Source organism: Arachis duranensis, chromosome 6, assembly GCF_000817695.3.
Source record: "Arachis duranensis cultivar V14167 chromosome 6, aradu.V14167.gnm2.J7QH, whole genome shotgun sequence".
Lineage (NCBI taxonomy): Eukaryota > Viridiplantae > Streptophyta > Magnoliopsida > Fabales > Fabaceae > Arachis > Arachis duranensis.
In genome coordinates, this window is record NC_029777.3 from 31,831,271 (window position 1) to 31,856,916 (window position 25,646).

The following is a 25,646-nucleotide window of genomic DNA, read 5'->3' on the forward strand; positions in this document are numbered from 1 at the left end:
ATCTCCGTGGGATCAACCCTTACTCACGTAAGGTTTATTACTTGTATGACCAATGCACTTGCTGGATAGTTGTGCGAAGTTGTGGAAAAGAGTTGAGATTACAATTGTGCGTACCAAGTTGTTGGCACCATTGAGATCACAATTTCGTGCACCAAGTTTTTGGCGCCGTTGACGGGGATTGTTCGAGTTTGGATAACTGACGGTTCATTTTGTTGCTTAGATTAGGTAATTTTCTTCTTGTTTCAACCTTTATTTTGTTTTCAAAAAGTTTTCAAAAATCTTTCAAAATTTTTCTTCTTTTTCGTTTTTTTAAATAATTTTGGAAAAAAATTTAATAAAATCATAAAAACCAAAAATTTGTGTTTCTTTTTTGTTTGAGTCTATAGTCAATTTTTAAGTTTGGTGTCAATTGCATATTTTTATTTTTCTCAAAAATTTTTGAAAACTCAGGCATGGTGTTCTTCATGATCTTCAAGTTATTCTTGGTAAGTCTCCTTGTTTGATCTTTAAATTTTCTTGTTTTGTGTCTTTTCTTGTTTCTCATATTCATTTTCGAATTCTTAGAGTCTAAAAGTTTAAAAATTTCTAAGTTTGGTGTCTTGCATGTTTTTCTTTTCTTGAAAATTTTTCAAAAATAAGTTATTGATGTTTATCATGATCTTCAAAGTGTTCTTGGTGTTCATCTTGACATTCAAAGTATTCTTGCATGCATCATTGGTTTTGATCCAAAATTTTCATGTTTTGAGTCATTTTTGTGTTTTTCTCTCTCATCATTAAAAATTCAAAAAAATCAAAAAAATATATTTTCCTTATTTCACTCATAAATTTCGAAATCTTTTGGTTGACTTAGTCAAAAAATTTTAAAATAAGTTGTTTCTTGTTAGTCAAGTCAAGATTTCAATTTCAAAAATCTTATCTTTTCAAAACTTTTTTAAAAATCAAATCTTTTTCATTTTTCTCTTATATGTTCGAAAATATTTTTAAAATTTATTTTCAAAATCTTTTTCTCATCTTTATTTTATATTTTTCTAAATTAATACTAATAATTAATGTTTTGATTCAAAAATTTCAAGTTTGTTACTTTCTTGTTAAGAAAGATTCAAAATTTAAATTTTAGAATCATATCTTTTGATTTCTTGTGAGTCAAGTCATTAGTTCTGATTTTAAAAATTAAATCTTTTTAAAAATAAATTTCAATCATATCTTTTTCAAACTTTAATTTCAAAAATCTTTTCTAACTTCTTATCTTTTCAAAATTGATTTTCAAATCTTTTTCAATTAATAAATTGACTTTTTGTTTGTTTTACTATTTCTTATCTTTTTCAAAACCACCTAACTACTTTTCTCTCTCTAATTTTCGAAAATCACCTTTCTTTTTTTTTAAATCTTTTTATTTGACTAATTGTTTTAAATTTAAATTTCATTTCTTCTCTTAATTTTTGAATTCTAACTAAAATTTAAAATAAAAATAAAAATATTTTTCTTTTCCTTTTAATTATTTTCGAAAACTCTCCCTCTCTCCTTCTATTTATTTTATTTATTTACTAACACTTCTCCTCCACTCATCAAAAATTCAAACCCTCTCCCTCTCTCTGAGTTTGCATATTTCTCTTTCTTTCCTCATTCTTATTCTTCTTCTCTTCTACTCACATAAAGAAATTTCTATACTATGACATAGAGGATTCCTCTTCCTTTTCTGTCCTCTTCTTTTTCATATGAGCAGGAGTAAGGACAAGGACATTCTTGTTGAAGTAGGTCCTGAACCTGAAAGGACTCTAAAAATGAAGCTAAGAGAAGCTAAAGCACAACAATCCAGAGAAAACCTTACAGAGAATCTCAAAAAAGAAGTAATGGCCAAACCCAACAACAATGCAAGGAAGATGCTTGGTGACTTTACTGCACCAAATTTCAACTTCCATGGAAGAAGCATCTCAATCCCTGCCATTGGAGCAAACAATTTTGAGCTAAAGCCTCAATTAGTTTCTCTGATGCAACATAATTGTAAGTTTCATGGACTTCCATCAGAAGATCCTTTTTCAGTTTTTAACTGAATTCTTGCAGATCTGTGATACTATTAAGACCAATGGAGTTGATCGCAAGGTCTATAAGCTTATGCTTTTCCCTTTTGTTGTAAGAGGCAGAGCTAGAATATGGTTGGACTCTCAACCTAGAGATAGTCTGACCTTTTAGGATAAGATGGTCACGTCTTTTTTAGCCAAATTCTTTCCTCCTCAAAAGCTGAACAAGCTTAGAGTGGATGTTCAAACCTTCAGGCAGAAGGAAGGTGAATCCCTCTATGAAGCTTGGGAAAGATACAAGCAACTGACCAAAAAATGTCCTTCTGACATGCTCTCAGAATGGACCATCCTGGATATATTCTATGATGGTCTGTCTGAATTGTCTAAGATATCATTGGACCATTCTGCAGGTGGATCTATTCACCTGAAGAAAATGCCTGCAGAAGCTCAAGAACTCATTGAAATGGTTGCAAATAACCAGTTCATGTACACCTCTGAAAGGAATTATGTGAGTAATGGGATGCCTCAGAGGAAGGGAGTTCTTGAAATTGATGCTCTAAATGCCATATTGGCTCAGAACAAAATGTTGACTCAGCAAGTCAATATGATTTCTCAGAGTCTGAATGGATTACAAAATGCATCCAACAGTACTAAGGAAGCATCTTCTGAAGAAGAAGCTTATGATCTTGAGAACCCTGCAATGGCAGAGGTGAATTACATGGGTGAAGCCTATGGAAACATCTATAATCCCTCATGGAGAAATCATCCAAATTTCTCATGGAAGGATCAACAAAAGCCTCAACAAGGCTTTAATAATGGTGGAAGAAACAGGTTTAGCAATAGCAAGCCTTTTCCATTATCCTCTCAGCAACAGACAGAAAATTCTGAGCAGAGCCCCTCTAGCTTAGCAAATATAGTCTCTGATCTATCTAAGGCCACTCTAAGTTTCATGAATGAAACAAGGTCCTCCATTATAAATTTGGAGGCACAAGTGGGCCAGCTGAGTAAAAGAGTCACTGAAACTCCTCCTAGTACTCTCCCAAGCAATACAGAAGAGAATCCAAAAAGAGAGTGCAAGGCCATAACCTTACTTGGTGTGGCTGAACCTAGGGAGGAGGAGGAGGACGTGAATCTGAGTGAGAAAGACCTCATGGGACGTCCTCTGGACAAAAAGGAGTTCCCAATTAAAGAACCTAAGGAATCTGAGGCTCATCTAGAGACCATAGAGATTCCATTGAACCTACTTCTGCCGTTCATGAGCTCTGATGACTATTCCTCCTCTGAAGAGGATGAAGATATTACTGAAGAGCAAGTTGCTAAGTACCTTGGAGCAATCATGAAGCTGAATGCCAAGTTATTTGGTAATGAAACTTGGGTGGATGAACCCCCTTGCTCACCAATGAACTAAATAACTTGATTAGGCAGACATTACCTCAAAAGAAAGAGGATCCCGGAAGGTTTTTAATACCTTGTACCATAGACACCATGACCTTTGAGAAGGCTCTGTGTGACCTGGGGTCAGGCATAAACATCATGCCACTCTCTGAAATGGAGAAACTGGGAATCTTTGAGGTTCAAGCTGCAAGAATCTCACTAGAGATGGCAGATAAATCAATGAAACAGGCTTATGGACTAGTAGAGGACGTGCTAGTAAAGGCTGAAGGCCTTTACATCCCTGCTGATTTCATAATCCTAGACACTGGGAAAGATGAGGATGAATCCATCATCCTTGGCAGACCTTTCCTAGCCATGCAAAAGCTGTGATTGATGTTGACAGAGGAGAGTTGGTCCTTCAATTAAATAAGGACTACCTTGTATTCAAGACTCAATGTTCTCCTTCTGTACACATAGAGAAGAAGCATGAAAAGCTTCACTCAATACAGAGTCAAACAAAGCCCCCACATTTAAACTCTAAGTTTGGTGTTGGGAGGCTCCAACCGTGCTCTGATTATCTGTGAGGCTCCATGAGAGCCCACTGTCAAGCTATTGACATTAAAGAAGCACTTATTGGGAGGCAACCCAATTTTATTTATCTATGTTATTTTATGTTTTCTTTAGGTTGATGATCATGTGGAGTCACAAAAATAACTGCAGAATTAAAGCAAAATCGAAAATAGCATTAAAACAGCACACCCTGGAGGATGAGCTTACTGGCATTTAAACATCAGTAAGAGTAGCAGAATGGGCGTTAAACGCCCAGCCTGGCACCATTCTGGGTGTTTAACGCCAGAAATGCGCACTAGACTGGCGTTTAATGCCAGAACAGAGCATCAAACTGGCGTTAAATGCCAGAAACAAGCAACAGCTTGGCGTTAAATGCCAGGAAAGGTATAAAAGCTGGCGTTTAACGCCAGAAACAGGCAGCAGTCTGGCGTTAAATGCCAGAATTGCAATCTAAGGGCATTTTTTTGCACGCCTAAATGGAGCAGGGATGAGAAGTCCTTGACCCCTCAGGATCTGTGGACCCCACAGGATCCCCACCTACCCCACCTCTCTCTCTCCCCCTCACACATCTCTATCACACTCTACCCAAAACACCACTCACCTATCAAATCCTATTCTCTTCCCTATATTCTCTTTACCAATCACCTCCATCCCTCTTCCCCAAAAACCCCACCAACCTCACTTTTCCAATTCAAACACTTTTCCCTCTCAAACCCACCCAATTCCATTCGACCACTCTCCCTCGCTTTCCCTATAAATACTCCTCTTCACTCTTTCATTTTCACACATCATAAACCCTCTCCTACCCCCTTGGCCAAACATATCTTTCCCTTCGTCTCCTCCATTTTCTTCTTCTTCCCCTTCTTTCTTTCTTCTTTTGCTCGAGGACGAGCAAACCTTTTAAGTTTAGTGTAGTAAAAGCATTGCTTTTTATTTTTCCATAACTATTTATGGCACCTAAGGCCAGAAAAACCTCTAGAAAGAGGAAATAGAAGGCAAAAGCTTCCACCTCCAAGTCATGGAAGATGGAGAGATTCATCTCAAAGGTCCATCAAGACCACTTCTATAAAGTTGTGGCCAAGAAGAAAGTGATCCCTGAGGTCCATTTCATGCTCAAGAAGAATAAGTATCTGGAGATCCGACATGAGATCCGAAGAAGAGGTTCGGAAGTACTTACCAACCCCATTCAAAAAGTCAGAATCTTAATGGTTCAAGAGTTCTATGCCAATGCATGGATCACTAGGAACTATGATCAAAGTATGAACCCGAATCCAAAGAATTGGCTTACAATGGTTTGGGAAAAATACTTAGATTTTAGTCTGGAAAATGTAAGATTGGCGTTCAACTTGCCAATGATGCAAGAAAATGCACGCCCCTACACTAGAAGGGTCAACTTTGATCAAAGGTTGGACCAAGTCCTCATGGACATATGTGTGGAAGGAGCACAATGGAAAAAAGACTCAAAAGGCACGCCAGTTCAATTGAGAAGACTGAACCTTAAGCCTGTGGCTAGAGGATGGTCGGAATTCATCCAACGCTCCATCATTCCTACTAGCAACTGATCTGAAGTGACTGTGGATCGGGCTATCATGATCCATAGTATCATGATTGGGGAGGAAGTGGAAGCTCATGAGATCATACCTCTAGAACTCTACAAGGTGGCTGACAAGTCCTCCACTTTGGCAAGGTTAGCCTTTCCTCATCTCATTTGTCACTTATGCAATTCGGCTGGGATTGACATAGAAGGACACATCCTCATTGAAGAGGACAAGCCCATCACTAAGAAAAGGATGGAGCAAACAAGAGATCCTACTTATGAACCTCAACAAGAGCATGAGGAAATTCCTCATGAAATCCCTGAGATGCCTCAAGGGATGCATTTTCCTCCACACAACTATTGGGAGCAACTCAACACCTCTTTAGAAGGCTTGAGTTACAACATGGACCAACTAAGGGTGGAGCACCAAGAGCACTCCATCATTCTCTATGAGATTAGAGAAGATCAAAGAGCTATGAGGGAGGAGCAACAAAGGCATGGAAAAGACATAGAGGAGCTTAGGCGTTCCATTAGATCTTCAAGAGGAAGAACTAACCGCTATCACTAAGGTGGACCCGTTCTTTAATCTCCTTGTCTATTTGTCTTTCTGTTTTCGGCTTTGAGCTTCATGTCTTATTATGTTTTGTGTCTTTATTACATGATCATTAGTGTCTAGTATCTATGTCTTAAAGCTATGAATAATTCCATGAATCCTTCACTTTTCTTAAATGAAAAATGTGCCAAATTACAAAATAACAAGAAGTACTTGGATTACAAATTTTATCTTAAAATTAGTTTAATTATTTTGATGTGGTGGCAATACTTTTTGTTTTCTGAATGAATGCTTGAACAGCACATATTTTTTATAGTGAAATTTATGAATGTTAAAAATTGTTGGCTCTTGAAAGAATGATGAACAAAGAGAAATGTTATTGATAATCTGAAAAATCATGAAATTGATTCTTGAAGCAAGAAAAAGCAGTGAAAAAGAAAAAAAAAAGTAGCAAAAAAAAAGAGAAAAAGAAAAAGAAAAAACAAGTAGAAAAAGTCAATAGCCTTTTAAACCAAAAGGCAAGGGTAAAGAGGATCCAAGGCTTTGAGCATTATTTTTAGGTAGTTTTTAGTATGATTTAGTTAGTTTTTAGTATATAATTATTAGTTTTTATGCAAAAATAATATTTCTGGACTTTACTATGAGTTTGTGTGTTTTTTTGTGATTTCAGGTATTTTCTGGCTAAAATTGAGGGACCTGAGCAAAAATCTGATTCAGAGGCTGAAAAAGGACTGCTGATGCTGTTGGATTCTGACCTCCCTGCACTCGAAATGGTTTTTTTGGAGCTTCCGAAATCCAAATGGCACGCTCTCAACTGAGTTGAAAAGTAAACCTCCAGGGCTTTCCAGCAATATATAATAGTTCATACTTTGCTCGAGTTTTGATGATGCAAACTGGCGTTCAAACGCCAACTTCCTGTCCTATTCTGGCGTTAAACGCCAGAAACAGGTTACAAGCTAGAGTTAAATGCCAAAAATAGGCTGCAAACTGGCGTTTAACTCCAAGAAAAGTCTCTACACATGAAAGCTTCAATGCTCAGCCCAAGCACATACCAAGTGGACCCGAAAGTAGATTTCTGCATCATCTACCTATTTCTGTAACCCTAGTAACTAGTTTAGTATAAATAGAACTTTTTACTATTGTACTCACATCTTTGGATTATCTTTTGGAACATCTTTAGATCATTTTTAGTCCTTAGACATTGGGGGCTGGCCTCATGGCCATGCCTGGACCATTATCACTTATATATTTTCAACGGTGGAGTTTTTACACACCACAGATTAAGGTGTGGAGCTCTGCTGTTCCTTGAGTATTAATGCAATTACTACTATTTTCTATTCAATTCAAGCTTATTCTTATTCTAAGAAGTTCACTGATGCGTGAGCATTTTGTCTATCTTTTCCTAGTGAATTTGCACTTAAATTGCTGAGTTTAATTAAGAATTAATTATATTTTAGTCACTATGGATTCTATTTTGAGTTTTGGGCAATTTTATTTATTTTAGGTAGCATTCGGTGGAATTTGACAGAGTTGCTGCAGCACAAGAATCAAAGGAGTTGGCTGCGAGGAGCGATGCGCACGCGTGACTGACGCGTGTGCGTGAATTGGAGGTATCCTCGGCGATGCGTCCGCGTGACTGACGCGCAAGCGTGATTTGAAGATTTGCTCAGCGACGCGTCCGCGTGACTGACGCGTCCACGTGACTCGCGAAGAAGACCAGCGACGCGTCTGCGGGACTGACGCGTACGCGTGACATGCGCCACGTGCAGAAACGCAGAAAACACTGAGGGGTGATTTCTGGGCCCCATTTTAGCACCCAAGTTAGGCGCGGATCCAGTGAAGCCGAGTGGCCCCCACGTTACAAGATGCAGAGTAGTTAATTAATTCAAATTTAAATTCAAATCTTATCTTTTAGGAAAAGATATTATTATTATTATTAGATAATTAGATTTTAAATTTATTAGGATTAGTTATAAATAGAAACTCTGTACATTTAGACAGGGCTCCACATTTTTTACCAGAACCCTTATTTTTCTTCTCTGAACTATGAGCAACTAATCCTCCATTGTTAAGGTTAGGAGCTCTGTCTCTTTGTATGGATTTATTCGTTTGATCTTTCTAATTTAATCCATGTTTAGATTTATATTTCAAAAAATTTTTTCGCTCTTTATTTTATGAATATGGGCGGAACGGAAGTATGACCCATGTTCTAATTGAGTTCTTGTAAAACTTGGAAAAGCTCTTTACTTGAACAACAGCTTGAAAACATGTTATACTGAATTTCTAATTGTTTGTATTTAATACGTGACATATAATCCCCTTATTTGTTGATAATTAGGATTCTTTTGGCATATAAACTAGAAATTGATCATCGCCCTCTATTGAATTTTAGAAGAGACTAGAAGGTCTAAGGAATTAGGGTCTAGTCACATATAGTTTGCCGTGAAATTAAATTTTTCATGATTAAAATAGTTAGTAAGGAAAATAAATCCGGAAAAATAGATAACTTTGAAACCTTAACTACTTTCTCAAATATTTTATTCCCAACTCATTGCTGCTTGCTTTCTAAAATTCTTAAAGTACTGTTTAATGCTCCTTGAATATCTCAAAAACCATTTTCTGCTTGCCTAACTAATCCTATCACTTAACCATTGTTGCTTGATCCATCAATCCTCGTGGGATCAACCCTTACTCACGTAAGGTATTACTTGGTACGACCCGGTGCACTTGCCAGTTAGTTTGTGGGTTGTAAAATACTATTCTTAAAATTAACTCAATTTCTCATGCAATACATCACTTCTTTTTCTTTTCTTTTTAGATTCAAGTTCAATGAGTGGTACATGAAACATCTTTTCAGCATTAAAGCAATTAAAAGAATTTGAGCCTTGAATTATATAGAAGCATTCTTTGTCCTGGCTCAAAGACTCTGATGGCAATCTTTTTGTCATGCAGTAGCTTGGTTCTTTCCTTATAGAGCTTGGCATTCTCATAGGCTGAATATCTGAATTCATCAAGCTCATTCAACTGAAGCATTCATTTGATTCCTGCAGCTTCCGAATCAAGATTCAGATACCTGATTGCCCAGTAAGTTTTATGCTCCAGCTCAACTGGCAAGTGACAGGCTTTGCTATAGACCAACTGATAGGGGGACATGCCAATGGGAGTCTTGTACGCTGTCTGGTATGCCTAGAGAGCATCATCAAGCTTCCTAGACCAGTCCTTTCTTGAAACACTAATGGTCTTCTCTAGAATCCTCTTAAGCTCCCTGTTGGAAACTTCAACCTGTCCACTTGTTTGAGGGTGATAGGGGTTGCCACTTTATGACGGACTCCATATCTCTGCAGAAGAGAGTCCAGCTGTCTGTTGCAGAAATGGCTTCCTCCATCACTAATGAGTGTCCCTGGGACACCAAACCGGCTAAAAATATATTTCTGAAGAAAGCTCATTACCACTTTGGCATCGTTGGTGGGCAAAGTCACAGCTTTCAAACACTTGGACACATAGCCAACTACCACTAGAATATAGTTGTTTGAATGTGAGGGTGGAAAAGGTCCCATGAAATCAATACCCCACACATCAAACAACTCAACCTCAAGAATTCCCTGCTATGGCATTTCATGGTTGGCAGGGAGATTCGTGGCTTTTTCACATCTATCACAGTGCTTTACAAATGCTCTTGAGTCCCTGAAGAGAGTTGGCCAGTAAAACCCGCTCTGAAGGACCTTTGTAGCTGTCCTTTCACCACCAAAGTGGCCTCCATATTCATAACCATGACAATGCTAAAGAATCTGCTGTTTTTCTTCATCTAGGACACACCTCCGGATGATCCCATCTGAACACCTTTTAAAAAGGTATGGTTCTTCCCAAATGTAGTACTTTGCATCAGTGAGTAGCTTCTTCACCTGTTGCCTACTGTACTCCCTTGGGATGAAATTCATGGCCTTATAAATTGCAATGTCTGCAAACTATGGTGCCTGCTGAATGAGGAACAATTGCTCATCCGGGAATGTCTCAGTTACAGCTGTGGGTGGTTGTACTCCTACTTCAGGCTCAATTCTGGAGAGATGGTCAGCTACTTCATTCTCTGACCCTTTCCTGTCTTTTATCTCAATATCAAACTCCTGAAGGAGCAACACCCATATGATTAATCTTGGTTTAGAATCCTGTTTGGTTAGAAGGTACTTTAAAGCAGCATGATCAGTATAAATAATAACCTTAGAACCAAGTAAATAGGACCTAAACTTATCAACAACATACACAATAGCTAATAATTCCTTTTCTGTAGTTGTGTAATTCTTTTGGACATCATTTAACACACGACTGGCATAGTAAATGACATGTACAAGCTTACCATACCTCTGTCCTAAAACAGCTCTTATAGCAAAATCACTAGCATCACACATTAATTCAAATGGTAGATCCCAGTCAGGGGAGCTATAATGGGGGCAGAGGTAAGGTTTGCTTTTAGAGTTTCAAAAGCATGCAAACAATCAGAATCAAAGACAAAAAAACATCAGCAACCAAGAGGTTGCTTAAAGGTTTAGCAATTTTAGAAAAATCCTTTATAAATCTTCTATAAAATCCTGCATGACCCAAGAAACTCCTGATTGCCTTAACATTAGTTGGTGGTTGTAATTTTTCAATTACCTCCACTTTTGCTCTATCAACCTCAATTCCCTTACTTGAAATCCGGTGTCCAAGAACAATACCTTCTGTAACCATAAAATGGCATTTTTCCCAATTTAAAACAAGGTTTGATTCTTGACACCGTTTCAAGACAAGAGATAAATGCATAAGGCAAGATTCAAAAGAATTACCAAAAACAGAAAAGTCATCCATAAATACCTCAATAAACTTTTCAACTATATCAGAAAAAATTGAAAGCATACACCTCTGAAAAGTTGCTGGAGCATTGCAAAGTCCAAAAGGCATTCTTCTGTAGGCAAATACTCCAAAGGGGCATGTGAATGCTGTCTTCTCCTGATCTTGAGGGTCCACTGTAATTTGATTATATCTAGAATATCCATCTAGAAAATAATAAAATGCATGACCAGCTAACCTCTCAAGTATCTGATCAATGAAAGGCAGGGGGAAATGATCCTTCCTTGTAGCAGTGTTGAGCCTCCTGTAGTCTATACACATTCTCCATCCCGTGACGGTTCTTGTGGGAATAAGCTTATTCTTTTCATTCTTGATCACTGTCATCCCTCCTTTCTTGGGAACTACCTGCACAGGACTTACCCAAGGACTGTCAGAAATAGGATAAATAATTCTTGCTTCCCATAGTTTCATTACCTCTTTTTGGACCACCTCTTTCATGGTTGGATTGAGTCTCCTTTGTGGTTGCACAACTGGTTTAGCATCATCTTCAAGGAGGATCTTGTGCATACACTTGGTTGGACTAATCCCCTTTAAGTCACTAATGATCCACCCAAGAGCTATTTTATGACTCTTGAGCACTGAAATAAGCGCCTCTTCCTCTTCAGGCTTCAGGGAAGAGCTTATAATTAATGGATATGAGTCATTCTCACCCAAGAACACATATTTCAGAGAAGGGGGTAAGGATTTGAGCTCAAGCTTGGGGGCTTCCTCCTCTGCTTTAGGCGTGTGAACTATAGCCTTCTAGGAACGTGAATTATCAATTTCAACTAATTCATACTCAGAGATAGGATTCAGAATGTCATCAAGCACCTCAGCCTTCAGTACCTCTTGAACAAGTGGTTCAATAAAATCTACTTTCATACACCCTTCAAAGTCATTAGGGTACTTGAGAGCTTCAAAAACATGAAGGACCACCTATTCTTTATTGACTCTCAGGGTTAATTCACCGTTTTGTACATCAATCAGAACTCTACCTGTAGCTAAAAAGGGTCTACCAAGTATAATAGAGGACTTTACCTCCTCTTCCATGTCTAATATAAAAAAATCAACAGAAAAGATGAATGGTTCTACTTTAACAAGTAAATTCTCAACAACACCCACGGGTAATTTAATAGAAAGATCAGCAAGTTGAAGAGAAATACGAGTGGGTTTTACCTCCTTAATTTGAAGCTTTTTCATCACTGAAAGTGGCATGAGATTGACGCTGGCTCCAAGGTCACATAAAGCTCTCTGAATGGTGACATCCCCAATGGTGCAAGGAATTACAAAGCTCCCTGGGTCGAGCATCTTCTCAGGAAGGTTGTGTTGGATAATGGCATTGCATTCCTTGGTTAACACCACTGTTTCTTGTTCCTTCCAGTTTCTCTTGTGGGTCAACAATTCTTTCATAAATTTAGCATAGAAGGGCATTTGCTCCAGAGCCTCTGCAAAGGAAATGTTGATCTATAGCTTCTTGAAGACATCTAAAAATTTAGAGAACTGCTTTTCTTTTGAAGCCTTCTGAAGTCTCTGAGGATATAGCATTTTTGGCTTGTATTCAGAAGCCTTTAGCAATGTAGGATACGTGTCTAAAGAGTCAGGGAATGGGTTATCTGCACGCTTTGGGGGGGCGTGCTCCACTTCTTCTTTTTTCTCCTCTGGAGCCTTCTTTTCAACTAGCTCTTCATTGGCCCTTGTCTCAGAGCCAGCTATTTTACCACTTCTCAATTGAATAACCTTGCAGTCTTCTCTTGGGTTCACCACTGTATCACTTGGAAATGTACTTGCAGACCTCTCAGGTATTTGCTTGCTCAGCTGGCCCATTTGCACTTCCAAGTTTCTAACGGAGGCTCTAGTTTCCTACATAAAACTCCTCATCATCTCCCAATTAGAATCTTCCTTGGATTTAGAGTTAGCCTGCTGAGTCTGAGATTGGCAGTTATTGTAACTGTTCTATTGGAAATCGCCCTGAGAGTTATTATTGAAATTCTAAGGTTTCTGGGGTTGGTCCCTCCACCCAAAATTTGGGTGATTTCTCCATCCTTGATTGTATGTCTGAGAATAGGGGTCATTATTAGGATTTCTAGAACCACCCCCATGTAATTGACCTGTTCAGAAGAAGATTGAGCATAATCATAGTTGTCATTCTGCACTAAATGTCCTGCCATGTCATAAGAGATCTCTTGAGGTGGATTTTTGGTGTTGATAGCTGAGACTTGTATGCCACCCATGTGTTGAGTAAGTAGATTTATTTGCTGAGACATAAGCTTGTTCTGAGCAAGAATAGCATTAAGAGCTTCCAATTCCATGACACCCTTCTTCTGAGGAGCCTTAGAATTCACAGGATTTCTGTTAGAGGAGTATAAATATTGGTTGCTTGCAACTAATTCAATAAGCTCAATAGTCTCCTCTGGTGTCTTCTTCTTGTGCAATGAACCTCCTGCAGAATTGTCTAAGCACATCTTGGACATTTTACCCAAGCCTTCATAAAAGATATCTAGTTGAGTCCATTTTGAGAACATGTCTGGAGGGCATTGCCTAATCAGTAGCTTGTATCTCTCGCAAGTTTCATACAGAGTCTCAACATCCTTCTGCCTGAAGGTCTAAACCTCCACCCTAAACTTAGTCAGCCTCTTTGGTGGAAAAAAATTAGTGAGAAACTCAGTAACCACCTTGTTCCAAGTGTCCAAACTCTCCTTGGGTTGGGAATCTAGCCATAGCTTTGCTCCATCCCTTAGAGCAAATGGGAAGAGCATGAGTTTGTACACATCTGGGTTCTCTCCATTTGTCTTCACAGTATCACAGATTTGCAGGAAGCTAGAAATAAACTGATTTGGGTCTTCGTGGGGAAGACCATGATACTGGTAATTTTGTTACACCAGAGTGACCAGTTGAGGCTTCAACTCAAAGTTGTTCGCAGCAATAGGAGGAACCACAATGCTCTTTCCATATAGGTCTTCAATAGGAGCGAAGAAAGAGCCAAGTACTCTCCTTTGTTCATTCCCATTCGGGTTTGCCGCATTGGTATTATCAGTATTATTCGGATCCATAGTGGATTCTGTAGCCTTGTAAAGTCTTGCTTGTTGTAAACGCCACCTGAAAGTCCTTTTAGGTTTAGGATCAAAGTCTAAGAGATGTTCTTTGTCTCTGTTCCTGCGCATAAACAAACAGCAAACAAGAAGGAATGGGAATCTCTACGTCAGAGTACAGAGAAGTCCCAGTGAGGTAATCTGTGTAAAATAATATAATAAACGTACTAAATAAAATAAATAATAAATAGGTAACACCAAACTTAATTAAAAATATTGGTGCTATTTATTTATTAAAAAAAATTTTGAAAATTATTTTTAAAAAAAAAAAGATTTTTAATAAAATAAAAAAAATAAGATGCCTAATCTACGTAATCAAACAACTGATAGTTGTTAATCACAATCAATGCCCAGCAACGGCACCAAAAACTTGATACGGTATTTTACAACCCACAAACTAATCGGCAAGTGCACCGGGTCGTACCAAGTAATACCTTATGTGAGTAAGGGTTGATCCCATGAGGATTGATGGATCAAGCAACAATGGTTAAGTGATAGGATTAGTTAGGCAAGCAGAAAATGGTTTTTGAGATATTCAAGGAGCATTAAATAGTACTTTAAGAATTTTAGAAAGCAAGCAGCAATGAGTTGGGAATAAAATATTTGAGAAAGTAGTTAAGGTTTCAGAGTTATCTATTTTTCTGGATTTATTTTCCTTACTAACTATTTTAATGATGCAAGATTTAATTTTATGGCAAACTATATGTGACTAGACCCTAATTCCTTAGACCTTTCTAGTCTCCTCTAAAATTCATTAATTGCCAATTCCTTGGTCAATTAATTCCAATTAGAGGGTGATGATCAATTTCTAGTTTATATGCCAAAAGAATCCTAATTATCCACAAATAAGGGGATTATATGTCACGTATCCCGTTAAATACAAATAATTAGAAATTCAGTATAATATGTTTTCAAGTTGTTGTTCAAGTAAAGAGCTTTTTCAAGTTTTACAAGAACTCAATTAGAACATGGGTCATACTTCCGTTCTGCCCATATTCATAAAATAAAGAGCGAAAACAATTATTGAAATATAAATCTAAACATGGATTAAATTAGAAAGATCAAACGAATAAATCCATACAAATAGACAGAGCTCCTAACCTTAACAATGGAGGATTAGTTGCTCATATTTCAGAGAAGTAAAATAAGGGTTCTGGTAAAAAATGTGTACCCCTGTCTAAATGTACAGAGTTTCTATTTATAACTAATCCTAATAAATTTAAAATCTAATTATATAAATGTGTACCCCTGTCTTCTTCGCGAGTCACGCAGACACGTCGGTCACGCGGACGCGTTGCTGAGCAAATCTTCAAATCTCGCGTGCGCGTCAGTCATTATGGATGCTATTTTGAGTTTTGGGAAATTTTATTTATTTTAGGTAGCATTCGGCGGAATTTGACGGAGTTTCTGCAGCACAAGAATCAAAGGAGATGGCTGCGAGGAGCGACGCGCACGCGTGCCTGACGCATGCGCGTGAATTAGAGGTATTCTCAGCGACGCGTCCGTGTGATTGACGCGCAAGCGTGATTTGAAGATTTGCTCAGCAACGCGTCCACGTGACCGACGCGTCCGCGTGACTCGCGAAGAAGACCAGCGACGCGTCCGCGAGACTGACGCGTACGCGTGACATGCGCCATGTGCAGAAATGCAAAAAACGCTGAGGGGTGATTTATGGGCCCCATTTTAGCACCCAAATTAGGCGCAGATCCAGTGAAGTCGAGTGGTCCCCACGTTATAAGACGCGGAGTAGTTAATTAATTCGAATTTAAATTTAAATCTTATCTTTTAGGAAAAGATATTATTATTATTTTTAGATAATTAGATTTTAAATTTATTAGGATTAGTTATAAATAGAAACTTTGTACATTTAGACATGGGTACACATTTTTTACTAGAACCTTTATTTTTCTTCTCTGAACTACGAGCAACTAATCCTCCATTGTTAAGGTTAGGAGCTCTGTCTATTTGTATGGATTTATTCGTTTGATCTTTCTAATTTAATCCATGTTTAGATTTATATTTCAATAATTATTTTCGCTCTTTATTTTATGAATATGGACGGAACGGAAGTATGACCCATGTTCTAATTGAGTTCTTGTAAAACTTGGAAAAGCTCTTTACTTGAACGACAGCTTGAAAACATATTATACTGAATTTTTAATTGTTTGTATTTAACGGGATACGTGACATATAATCCCCCTATTTGTGGATAATTAGGATTCTTTTGGCATATAAACTACAAATTGATCATCACCCTCTAATTGGAATTAATTGACCAAGGAATTGGCAATTAATGAATTTTAGAGGAGACTAGGAAGGTCTAAAGAATTAGGGTATAGTCACATATAGTTTGCCATGAAATTAAATCTTGCATGATTAAAATAGTTAGTAAGGAAAATAAATCAGGAAAAATAGATAACTCTGAAACCTTAACTACTTTCTCAAATATTTTATTCCCAACTCATTGCTGTTTGGTTTCTAAAATTCTTAAAGTACTGTTTAATGCTCCTTGAATATCTCAAAAACCATTTTCTACTTGCCTAACTAATCCTATCACTTAACTATGTTGCTTGATCCATCAATCCTCATGGGATCGACCCTTACTCACGTAAGGTATTACTTGGTACGACCCGGTGCACTTGCCGGTTAGTTTGTGGGTTGTAAAATACCGCATCATTCACTTGCACTTCAACCTGATGAATGTGATGATCCATGACACTCATCACCATTCTCACTTATGAACGCGTGCCTGACAAATACTTCTGTTCTACCTGCAAAAGCTAGAGTGTGTATCTCTTGGACTCCTGGTCCATGCGTTTGATTGCCTCTCCTGAGAACAGAGCCTTCAATTCCTTGAGATCAGAGACTTCGTGGTATAAGCTAGAATCAATTGGCAACATTCTTGAGATCCGAAAAGTCTAAACCTTGTCTATGGTATTCCGAGTAGGATTCGGGATGGGATGACTGTGACGAGCTTCAAACTCATGATTGTTGGGCGTAGTGACAGACACAAAAGGATCACTGGATCCTATTCTAACACGAGTGAGAACCGACAGATGATTATCCATGCAAGAAACCGTAGAGGACCATTTTCACTGAGAGAACCGGAGGTAGCCATTGACAACGGTGATGCCCGAACATACAGCTTGCCATGGAAAGGAGTATAAGTGATTGAATGAAGCTAAGACAGTAGGAAAGCAGAGATTCAAAAGGAATAACGCATCTCCATACGCTTATCTGAAATTCCCACCAATGAATTATATAAGTATCTCTATCTTTATTTTATGTTTATTTATCTTTTAATTATCAAAACTCTATAACCATTTAAATTCGCCTAACTGAGATTTACAAGATGACCATAGCTTACTTCAAGCCGACAATCTCCATGGGATCGACCCTTACTCACGTAAAGTTTATTACTTGGATGACCCAGTGCACTTGCTGGTTAGTTGTGCGAAGTTGTGAAAAAGAGTTGAGATTACAATTGTGCGTACCAAGTTGTTAGCGCCATTGAGATCACAATTTCGTGCACCAGTCACCTTTGTTCACTAACCCCAATGTTGATCTTTTTCCTAGTGATGATTCTACAGGTTTTATCTCAAGTCGCCCTCTACAGCCTCGTGTTCTTCCAACTTCTTTATCTCCCGTTGATTCCAGACTGGACGAGGATCCTGCTCCTACCATCATGCCTCCTTCTTCCACTCGTTCTTCTAGGGTAAGAAATTCACCTCCTCATCTTCTTGATTATTATTGTTTTTCTACTATTCTTCATCAACATGAACCTATGTCATTCAAATAAGCCTCCACAAATCCAAATTGGCAACAAGCAATGCATGAAGAAATACAAGCACTTGAAAAATCACACACTTGGGATTTGGTTGATCCTCCTTCTAATCAGGAAGTTCTAGGAAGTAGATGGGTCTACAAGATCAAGACTCGCTCTGATGGCTCTATTGACCGTTATAAGGCACGATTGTTTTCTCAAGGTTGTATGCAAGAGTATGGTATTGACTATGAAGAGACTTTTGCTCCTGTTGCTTGTCTCACATCTGTTTGAGCTCTTCTTGCCATTGCTGCAGTCAAAAAATGGTCTCTCAGTCTGATGGACGTGAAGAATGCATTTCTTAATGGAGATTTGAAAAAGAAGGTCTATATGAAACCTCCTCTGGGTTATCCTTATCCTTCTAGCAAAGTTTATCTCCTTCACAAAGCCCTTTATGGTCTTAAGCAACCTCCTCGTAAATGGTTTGACAAGTTCAGCACCACTATATGCAGTCTCGGTTTCACTTGCATCCCTCATGAGAATGCTCTCTTTATTCGTAAAAGTAAACGCATAGTTGTTCTTCTGCTTTTGTATGTTGATGACATGATCATTATTGGAGATGATGTTAATGGTATATCTGATCTCAAAGCCTTACTTCACCATATTTTTGAAATGAAGGCTCTTGGTTCTCTCAGTTATTTTCTTTGTCTCAAGGTTATATCCACAGATGATGGTATCTATCTCTCTCAAGCCAAGTATGCTTCGGATCTTCTTACTCAAGCCGGTATAACAGATAGTCACAATGAGTCTACTCCTCTTTAGCCTAATGTTCGTTTTACTCCTATGGATGGCACTGTTTTGGATAATCCTACTCTTTATCGACAGTTAGTTGGAGGACTAGTCTATTTAACTGTCACCCGACCAGACATTGCCTATTCGGTTCATGTTCTTAGCCAGTTCTTGTTAGCTCCTCGTACTACTCACTATGCGGCAGTTCTTCGCATTCTTCGCTACATCAAAGGCATCCTATTTCATGGCCTTTATTTTTCTGTGCATTCATCTTTATCCCTTCAGGCGTACTCAGATGCTGATTGGGCTGGTGATCCCACTGATTATCATTCTACTACTTGTTATTGTTTGTTTCTTGGCTACTCTCTCATTTCCTAGCGATCTAAGAAGCAAGCATTCACTGCTCGATCAAGTACGAAAGCTAAATACCATGCTCTCGCTGACACCACTGCTGAGGTTGTCTCGATTCGTTGGCTTCTCGAAGACTTGGGTGCACCGCAGTCGTCCCCAACTGATGTTTTTTGTGACAACCGCAGTGCTATTCAAATTACCCATAATGATGTGTTTCATAAACGCACTAAACATATTGAGATTGATTGTCACTTTGTTTGGCAACACATCCTTATTAATGTTATTCTTCTCATCGTTGTTGGAACATTGGATCAGACTGTTGATATCTTCACAAAGACTCATCATCTGACTCGTTGTCGGACTTTGGTATCCAAACGCAAGATGGTATCCTTTAGCTCCCGCTTGAGTTTGAAGGGTGATATTAGAGAATAAATTAGAATCAATATTAGATCAATTAATATCATTTATATTTACATAACATATTTGTATATTAATTATAGGATTGTATACTTTTATTACTCTGATTCTTCTAGCACTTATATATATCCCTTATATATTGTACTTTACACACAACTCTGAATAATATACAATCCTTTTCTCCAATTTAGTCTCTTGTTTTTAACAATAATAATTAGTTTTAACAAAATACTTGATATAAATTTTGTCATTATTTTTTCATTTGGATATAAATTTTCACATATGAATTGTCAAAGTAATTTAATCAACTTTAACACTAGACAAAAAAAAATTGAGATAAAACTCATTAATAATCATTCTACTTTCACTAAAGAATTTTACCTATAACACCGGTTAACGCAGAGATTTAATCTAGTAGATATACTTCCTAGAACTTGACACAAAATATCTAAGAGAGCTTGGGTATCTTTCCTTAGCAGGGATGAAAAAAGACAAATGTTCCATTCCTTTTTTATAGAACTTGTAGTGACGAACATGATTTTAAATTTTTAATCATTATATGATATATCTTCTTAAAATAAGTTAAGCTCATATAATTGAAAATAACAATTGTTAAAAGGGGCTTACACTACAAGAAAACCAGGATTTTGCTACGCTTTTAAAGTGTGGCGAAAAGTGAAAAAACGTAGCGATAGCTTTTCGCCATGCTTTTTGAGCAACCGGCACGCTTTTGAAAGGGTCACAACTGCTAACGTGCCGGCTGCTCTATCGCCACGCTTTTAGTAACCTATGGCCACGCTTTTTTTGTCACCATCCTTTTATCTATTGCCACGCTTTTAAATGTGGTCGTATGCGAGAGGATATGGCTACGCTTTTAAAGCGTACCAGTATCTAGATATGGCTACGCTTTTAAAGGGTGCCAATAACTAGAGATCCGGCTACGCTTTTAAAGTGTAACAAAGTCGTGAGATATGGCTACGCTTTTAAAGCGTGCCAGTAGCTAGAGATATGGCTACGCTTTTAAAGCGTGCCAATAGCTAGAGATATAGCTACGCTTTAAAGCGCGGTGAAAAGTGACTGCTGTACGGAAATAGCTACCCTTTTAAAGCGTGGCTATAAGTTTGTTCAAGTTCAATTTTTTTTTAATCTTCATAATAAAATCTAACAATTCATAAATAATGTAAAATTTAGACAATATAAAACCTTCATAAACTTGTACACCAAATAAAGTAGTTGATCACATGATAAGCTCTAACAAAAAATCAAAGTGATATCAACTACCCATGAATTTGTATTACATGCATTACAATTCCAACAACTATTACATTATCTACATCCTCTAAAAACTACAAAATACCCTTCCCTCTTGTGATGTCTTGCTGGTCACCTGAGATATCATAGGCCAACCCTTTCCATCTGTTCTTATCTGTCTGCTTGTCCTCATCGATCGCCACAATCTTGAAGCTTCCGGAGGAAATCTTGCTACTGCTGTGGATTCTTGATGTAACCTTCTTCAAGCTGCTTCCGAAGAAAGCTGATGAATTGGGAACTGATGAAGCCACAGCTCCAGAACCATTCAAACTCACCTGCAATGTAAAATTACATTATTCTCTTATTATTTAAGAGTTACTACTCTATTATTCAAAACTATAATCCAATTTTTTTAACTATACAAGAAATCATGAACCGCATCTAAATATATTGATAACTCACAAATTAATGATATGTATGTATCCATAGTCCGCATGATCATTATTTTTCTAATTTGGTATCTATAACTGATTACTAATTCACACTGCATCTAATCCAATTACTATCCTAATCTTATACATAGTTTAAAACTAGAAGTGATAAATTGAATGAATAGAATTAATTGAAAGAAACAAAGGTAAAAGTATCATACTGGAGTTCCTTTAACAGCTCCTATGGTTGAAACTGAAGCAGCCATGGCTGTGTTATTGTCCTTGTAGCAGCAGAGAGTAATTGCACTTACTACAGAGGAAATAATGAACACTATAATGAATACTCATGAGTTGGGAAAGTAGTCCCCACCACGCCCAAACCCTTTTTCCCTATTTTTTAGTAACTAGAATCTGTGACGATTGGTCAACCTTAAGTTCAAACTATAGTAATCTAATTATATACTGCATGGGTAAGACAAATCCATTTTTCCCCAATATTCAACCAAATGGCTAAGTGGACAGAAAAGAAAGTAAAAGAATAAGGTGGAAACAGAGTTCATGAACTCACAGATCTGTCAAATTCCAACATGAAGCATCTTTTTACATCTTCTTTGGTAGGTTTGCAACCACAGCGATCACGTCTGGAAGTGAGGTATGAGAATTTAGCATGTGTAATGCAAAACAGCAGCCTCCTCCAACTTGATCTCACTAGCATAATTCAGGAGAACATCATGGAACTCATAAGTGAAAAAACATCAAGGGGAGACATAAATATAAAGAATCAACAGAACATACTTTGGGGATTTCATGTAGTTATCCCATCTGTGTGCACCAAAGGGAAAAAAAGCCTGAAACTTGAAATTAAAGTTTGTGAGGCTTCAAAAAACACATACATTAGAGAAAAAGAAAGAAAAATGACAGGTTAAAAAAATAAAAAAAAGCAGAGGCAGCAGCTAAAAAACTAAGGATTTTCCCATTTTAGACACAGAAACGTGATCCCAAAACCTGTTATAGTTGTGAACTTAAGTAACAAAACAAAACATATAGAGACTTGCTACTTAAATTAAACTTCAATCAAATACAGAATTCTATTTATAGGAACAAATTAAATGACCAAAAAGCAAGCAAACCCGTTCCAAACTGTGTAAAAAATACGGCCCAGAACTATAAACCAGAGGTGTGGCCTTCAGGGAATCAAGCCTTGTTAAGATAAAATGATCTAATTCGTTTTTTTTTTCTCTGTTCTTGTATAGCTCATTCATAAAGGAGTCCAAGTTGTGATGTTATTGCATGCTGGATCCAAATATGCATTAAATTTTACCATTCATTATGTTTAAATATCAATCTTATATTAATATGTATGATTGCTTAAATTGAAAATTATTTTTTCTATTCAATAAAAATTTTAGTTCCACCAAAAGTAACAATCTTTTGAAATTTTGGATAAACTGTTTTTTATTAGCTTAATAATAAACCTTCCAATTTTCCAAATAAATAATAAGAAAAAGTTACTGAGGATAATTTAAAAGGAATCCAGAATTTAAATTTTGCAGGATGTAAGCAAAGTCAACTTATGTAGTAAATGAACTTTAAACTTTTCCAAGTTCTCGACATGATAACGGCAAAATTTGTTCACTTTTGTTTAAGACTTATTATTAACAACATTGTGTGTGAGGAAGGTGTGTTTTTTCAATGACATTGATGATAAACACTGGTGAGTTAAGATTCTTTGCTGCTATGATTTAGCAATCTTAAACAATAAGCAAACTAGATCTCTTATTCCTTCCCCGCTAGAGGACCCCTTTGAATCATGGGTCAACAAGTGTATGCTTTTTATTTTATTTCTCCTTATTAGATACATATTTTGCCTTTCACTATTTTTTTCTTTTTTCTTTTTTTTGCATATTTTTTAAATTTTAAGTCTTATTAGAACACTTATAAACATATTAAATATTTAAATGTAGAAAGTTTTAATGAAAAAGGTTAACTAACTGTAAGTTTTTTTATGTTTTCCACTATTTTAACCAATTTCTTTAAAGGACTATTTAACTGAATTATTAAAAAATCAGCACATACAAAAAAATTGGTTCATTCACTCTACCATGTACTACCAACAACCACTGGTTGTCTGGTTCTGTTAATTCAACACACTATCTCAATTCACACACACACATGCATAGCAAGCTAGTGTTCAATGAATGAGCAACAAATGCAATGAACAGAGGGGTCTTTACTTTGATAGAAAGACAAGTTAACTATGAGGCGGATTGGTCAGTTTCTTTTATGTACTGCATTCTGATTTCTGAGTCTATGTTGAACCCTTTTCAATATGTGTTTATATAATTAGACAGAAAACGAGTCAGAAAATAAAGACAGAAGCTTGCAATCTGTTAACACAGATGAATATAGTAGGAATAACTAGCCCAATATTCAGACTTGCTACGCATAATGTTCTTATTCTAGTTTAAATATTTATTCTTTTTCAGACCTCAATGACACATAAAAGCTTTGGAAATTCATGGAAGCCTCCAATCAGCACCAACAATTCCAATTGTGCTACAGAAAAATCAACCGATCAACAAGGCACTCAGTAACTTCAATGACAAAGATCACACGAGAAAATGCTTCTCCAAATATTCACCATTTGGAAGGTTAGTTACAACATTTGTTGGCTCATTAACTCCCCTAGGAAATAATATTGACATTAGGAAATAAACAATTACTAGCTGGAAATATGGATCTTTTGGCAAATGCTTCAAAGCAAACTCCCTTTGGCATGTGTATCTTGGATCTGTTTTGTGCAAAACACCATGTCCGTATCCAGGAATAACCTGGCGATCCAAAAGTGAATAGCCAAAACCCTATTAACAAATTTTCAATACTTCGCATTGCACTAACTCTAGTTACGAAAACAACCCTTATTTTGGAAGTATAAAAAATTGTCCCCTAGTTCGTTTCAAATCTTTTACAGAAAGTGTGAAATAGGAAAAGAAATAAAAGAAATTAAAGGAACAAGAACAGGACTTACAAAGAACAGGACTTTTCAAATGCGTGGAGAGTCTACTTTCTTCCAAAGCTAAGCAGGAAGGGAGCGGCACCGAAGGAGTCAAGGGTTTGCAGAAACGGAAGGGAGCGGCGGCAAAGGCTTCATCGACGGCAGGTTTGCGACGACAACTGAGCGGAGCGAGTCACCGCTAGAGAGTCACCGCAGAATGAGGGTTAGGGGTGCCAGAACCGGTGGAGGCATCGCGAGCGCAGCTAGGTTCTTCACAGAGTGTCGTCGTCGCAGGAGTGCCGTCGTCGCAGGAGTGGTTCGTCGTCGCAGGAGTTAGGGTTTAGGGTCTTTGAAGGAGCTTTTGATGAAGGAGTTAGTATACGAGCTTTTTATTCTTTAATCTCTAAAAGTTTTAAGTTACAAGAGACTCAAGCATTTTTAATTTTTTTTTCCTGAGGGAACCTTTTGGCCACGCTTTTGAAGCGTGCCAAAAGACTTATAGGAAACGGCTACGCTTTTCAAACTCTACAATAATAAATTTCTGTTGCCACGCTTTAAAAGCGTGCCAAAATCTCTCTATGGCTACGCTTTATAAGCGTGGCAGAAAAAAAGTGGCTAAATTTCGCATCAACTGCCACCCTCATAAAAGCATGGCCATTGACCTTTTCGCCACGTTTTTCAAGCGTAGCAATAAAAAACGTGGCCAAATCTCTATTCAAGCGCCACCCTCACAAAAGCGTGGCCATAGACCACTTTTGACCACGCTTTTAAAGCGTAGCAAAAAAACGTGGCCATAGGCCTTTTTCTTGTAGTGTTAGAGTCTGTTTTGTTTATATTTTTACTTTTAATATTTTCTGCTTTTGAAAATTGTTTTTAAAAAAGAAAAACAATTAATATAATAAAATCATGTTTTTACTCCCTTTATTACAAAATTTTAAAAATAAAAGATACCAAAACTGGAAATAAAAAACGAAAACACGAATGAAACATATTCTTAATAGACAAAATTGTTGCAAAAATAAGGTTTAAAGAGTAAAGTTAAGAACAAGAACAATGCTTATTATGTGAATATACCGAGTACGACTCTTGATTTCACGACAAGATATCATACTTTTCAGAGTGGCAAACAACTGACGAGAAGTGTGAATATAAATATCCATGTCATCTATCCATAACATAATCATTCATGACTAAGAATTTGGGAAATAAGATTGGGGAGTAGATCCTCTCCAGTGGAAAAAAATGGATGGTGTTCTGTGTTTGATCTCATCTTTTATTATTTTCTTTTTTCTATCTATTTTTGGTCCCACTTATAGAATTAAAAGTGAAAAATCACACTTTATTCTCTCTAAGTGTTAAAAAAATTGAAGAGGATGTATTTTCAAATAATTATCCAAATATGTGTAGATGAAGCCGTATGCATCACTACTTGATGAATATGTGTTTTTGTTCGTGTTGTGGCAACTTATGCCTAATAATATGAATTCTAACGAATCTTGCATGACTAAATTTCTTTAAAATTAATTTTTGAAAGACAATGAATTTGATATACTACTATACCATTGACATATTGGTATCTACGGCGCGCCTATGACCTGACAACAAAGCGAAACAAGAATCATTTAATTTCCATAAAGAAATGTAACAA

General features: G+C 37.1%; 1 protein-coding gene and 1 non-coding gene across 4 annotated transcripts; both read right to left on the reverse strand.

Moving 5' to 3' along the window:
• Positions 1–2,244: 2,244 nt before the first annotated feature.
• LOC127739942 (small nucleolar RNA R71) lies at positions 2,245–2,348 on the reverse strand. Its single transcript, XR_008000684.1, has one exon. It is a non-coding gene; the product is annotated as a small nucleolar RNA R71 (small nucleolar RNA).
• Positions 2,349–20,532: 18,184 nt separating this feature from the next.
• LOC107493626 (ribulose bisphosphate carboxylase/oxygenase activase 2, chloroplastic-like) lies at positions 20,533–24,352 on the reverse strand. Of its 3 annotated transcripts, XR_008010501.1 has the most exons (5): positions 24,032–24,352; positions 21,799–21,851; positions 21,572–21,711; positions 21,225–21,313; positions 20,533–20,907 (listed from the first exon to the last, which is right to left on the reverse strand). XR_008010501.1 is itself a non-coding variant. In XM_016114692.3 (4 exons), the coding sequence occupies exons 3-4, from the start codon at positions 21,267–21,269 to the stop codon at positions 20,668–20,670; spliced, it is 285 nt and encodes a 94-aa protein (XP_015970178.1). In that variant the 5' UTR covers positions 21,270–21,313; positions 21,572–21,711; positions 21,799–21,857; the 3' UTR covers positions 20,540–20,667. The 3 variants fall into 3 exon arrangements, 2 of the variants coding, with proteins under 2 accessions (XP_015970178.1, XP_020980306.1); XM_016114692.3 differs by lacking the exon at positions 24,032–24,352 and having other exon boundaries at positions 20,540–20,907; positions 21,799–21,857; XM_021124647.2 differs by lacking the exons at positions 21,572–21,711; positions 21,799–21,851; positions 24,032–24,352 and having other exon boundaries at positions 20,541–20,907; positions 21,225–21,376.
• Positions 24,353–25,646: the final 1,294 nt, after the last annotated feature.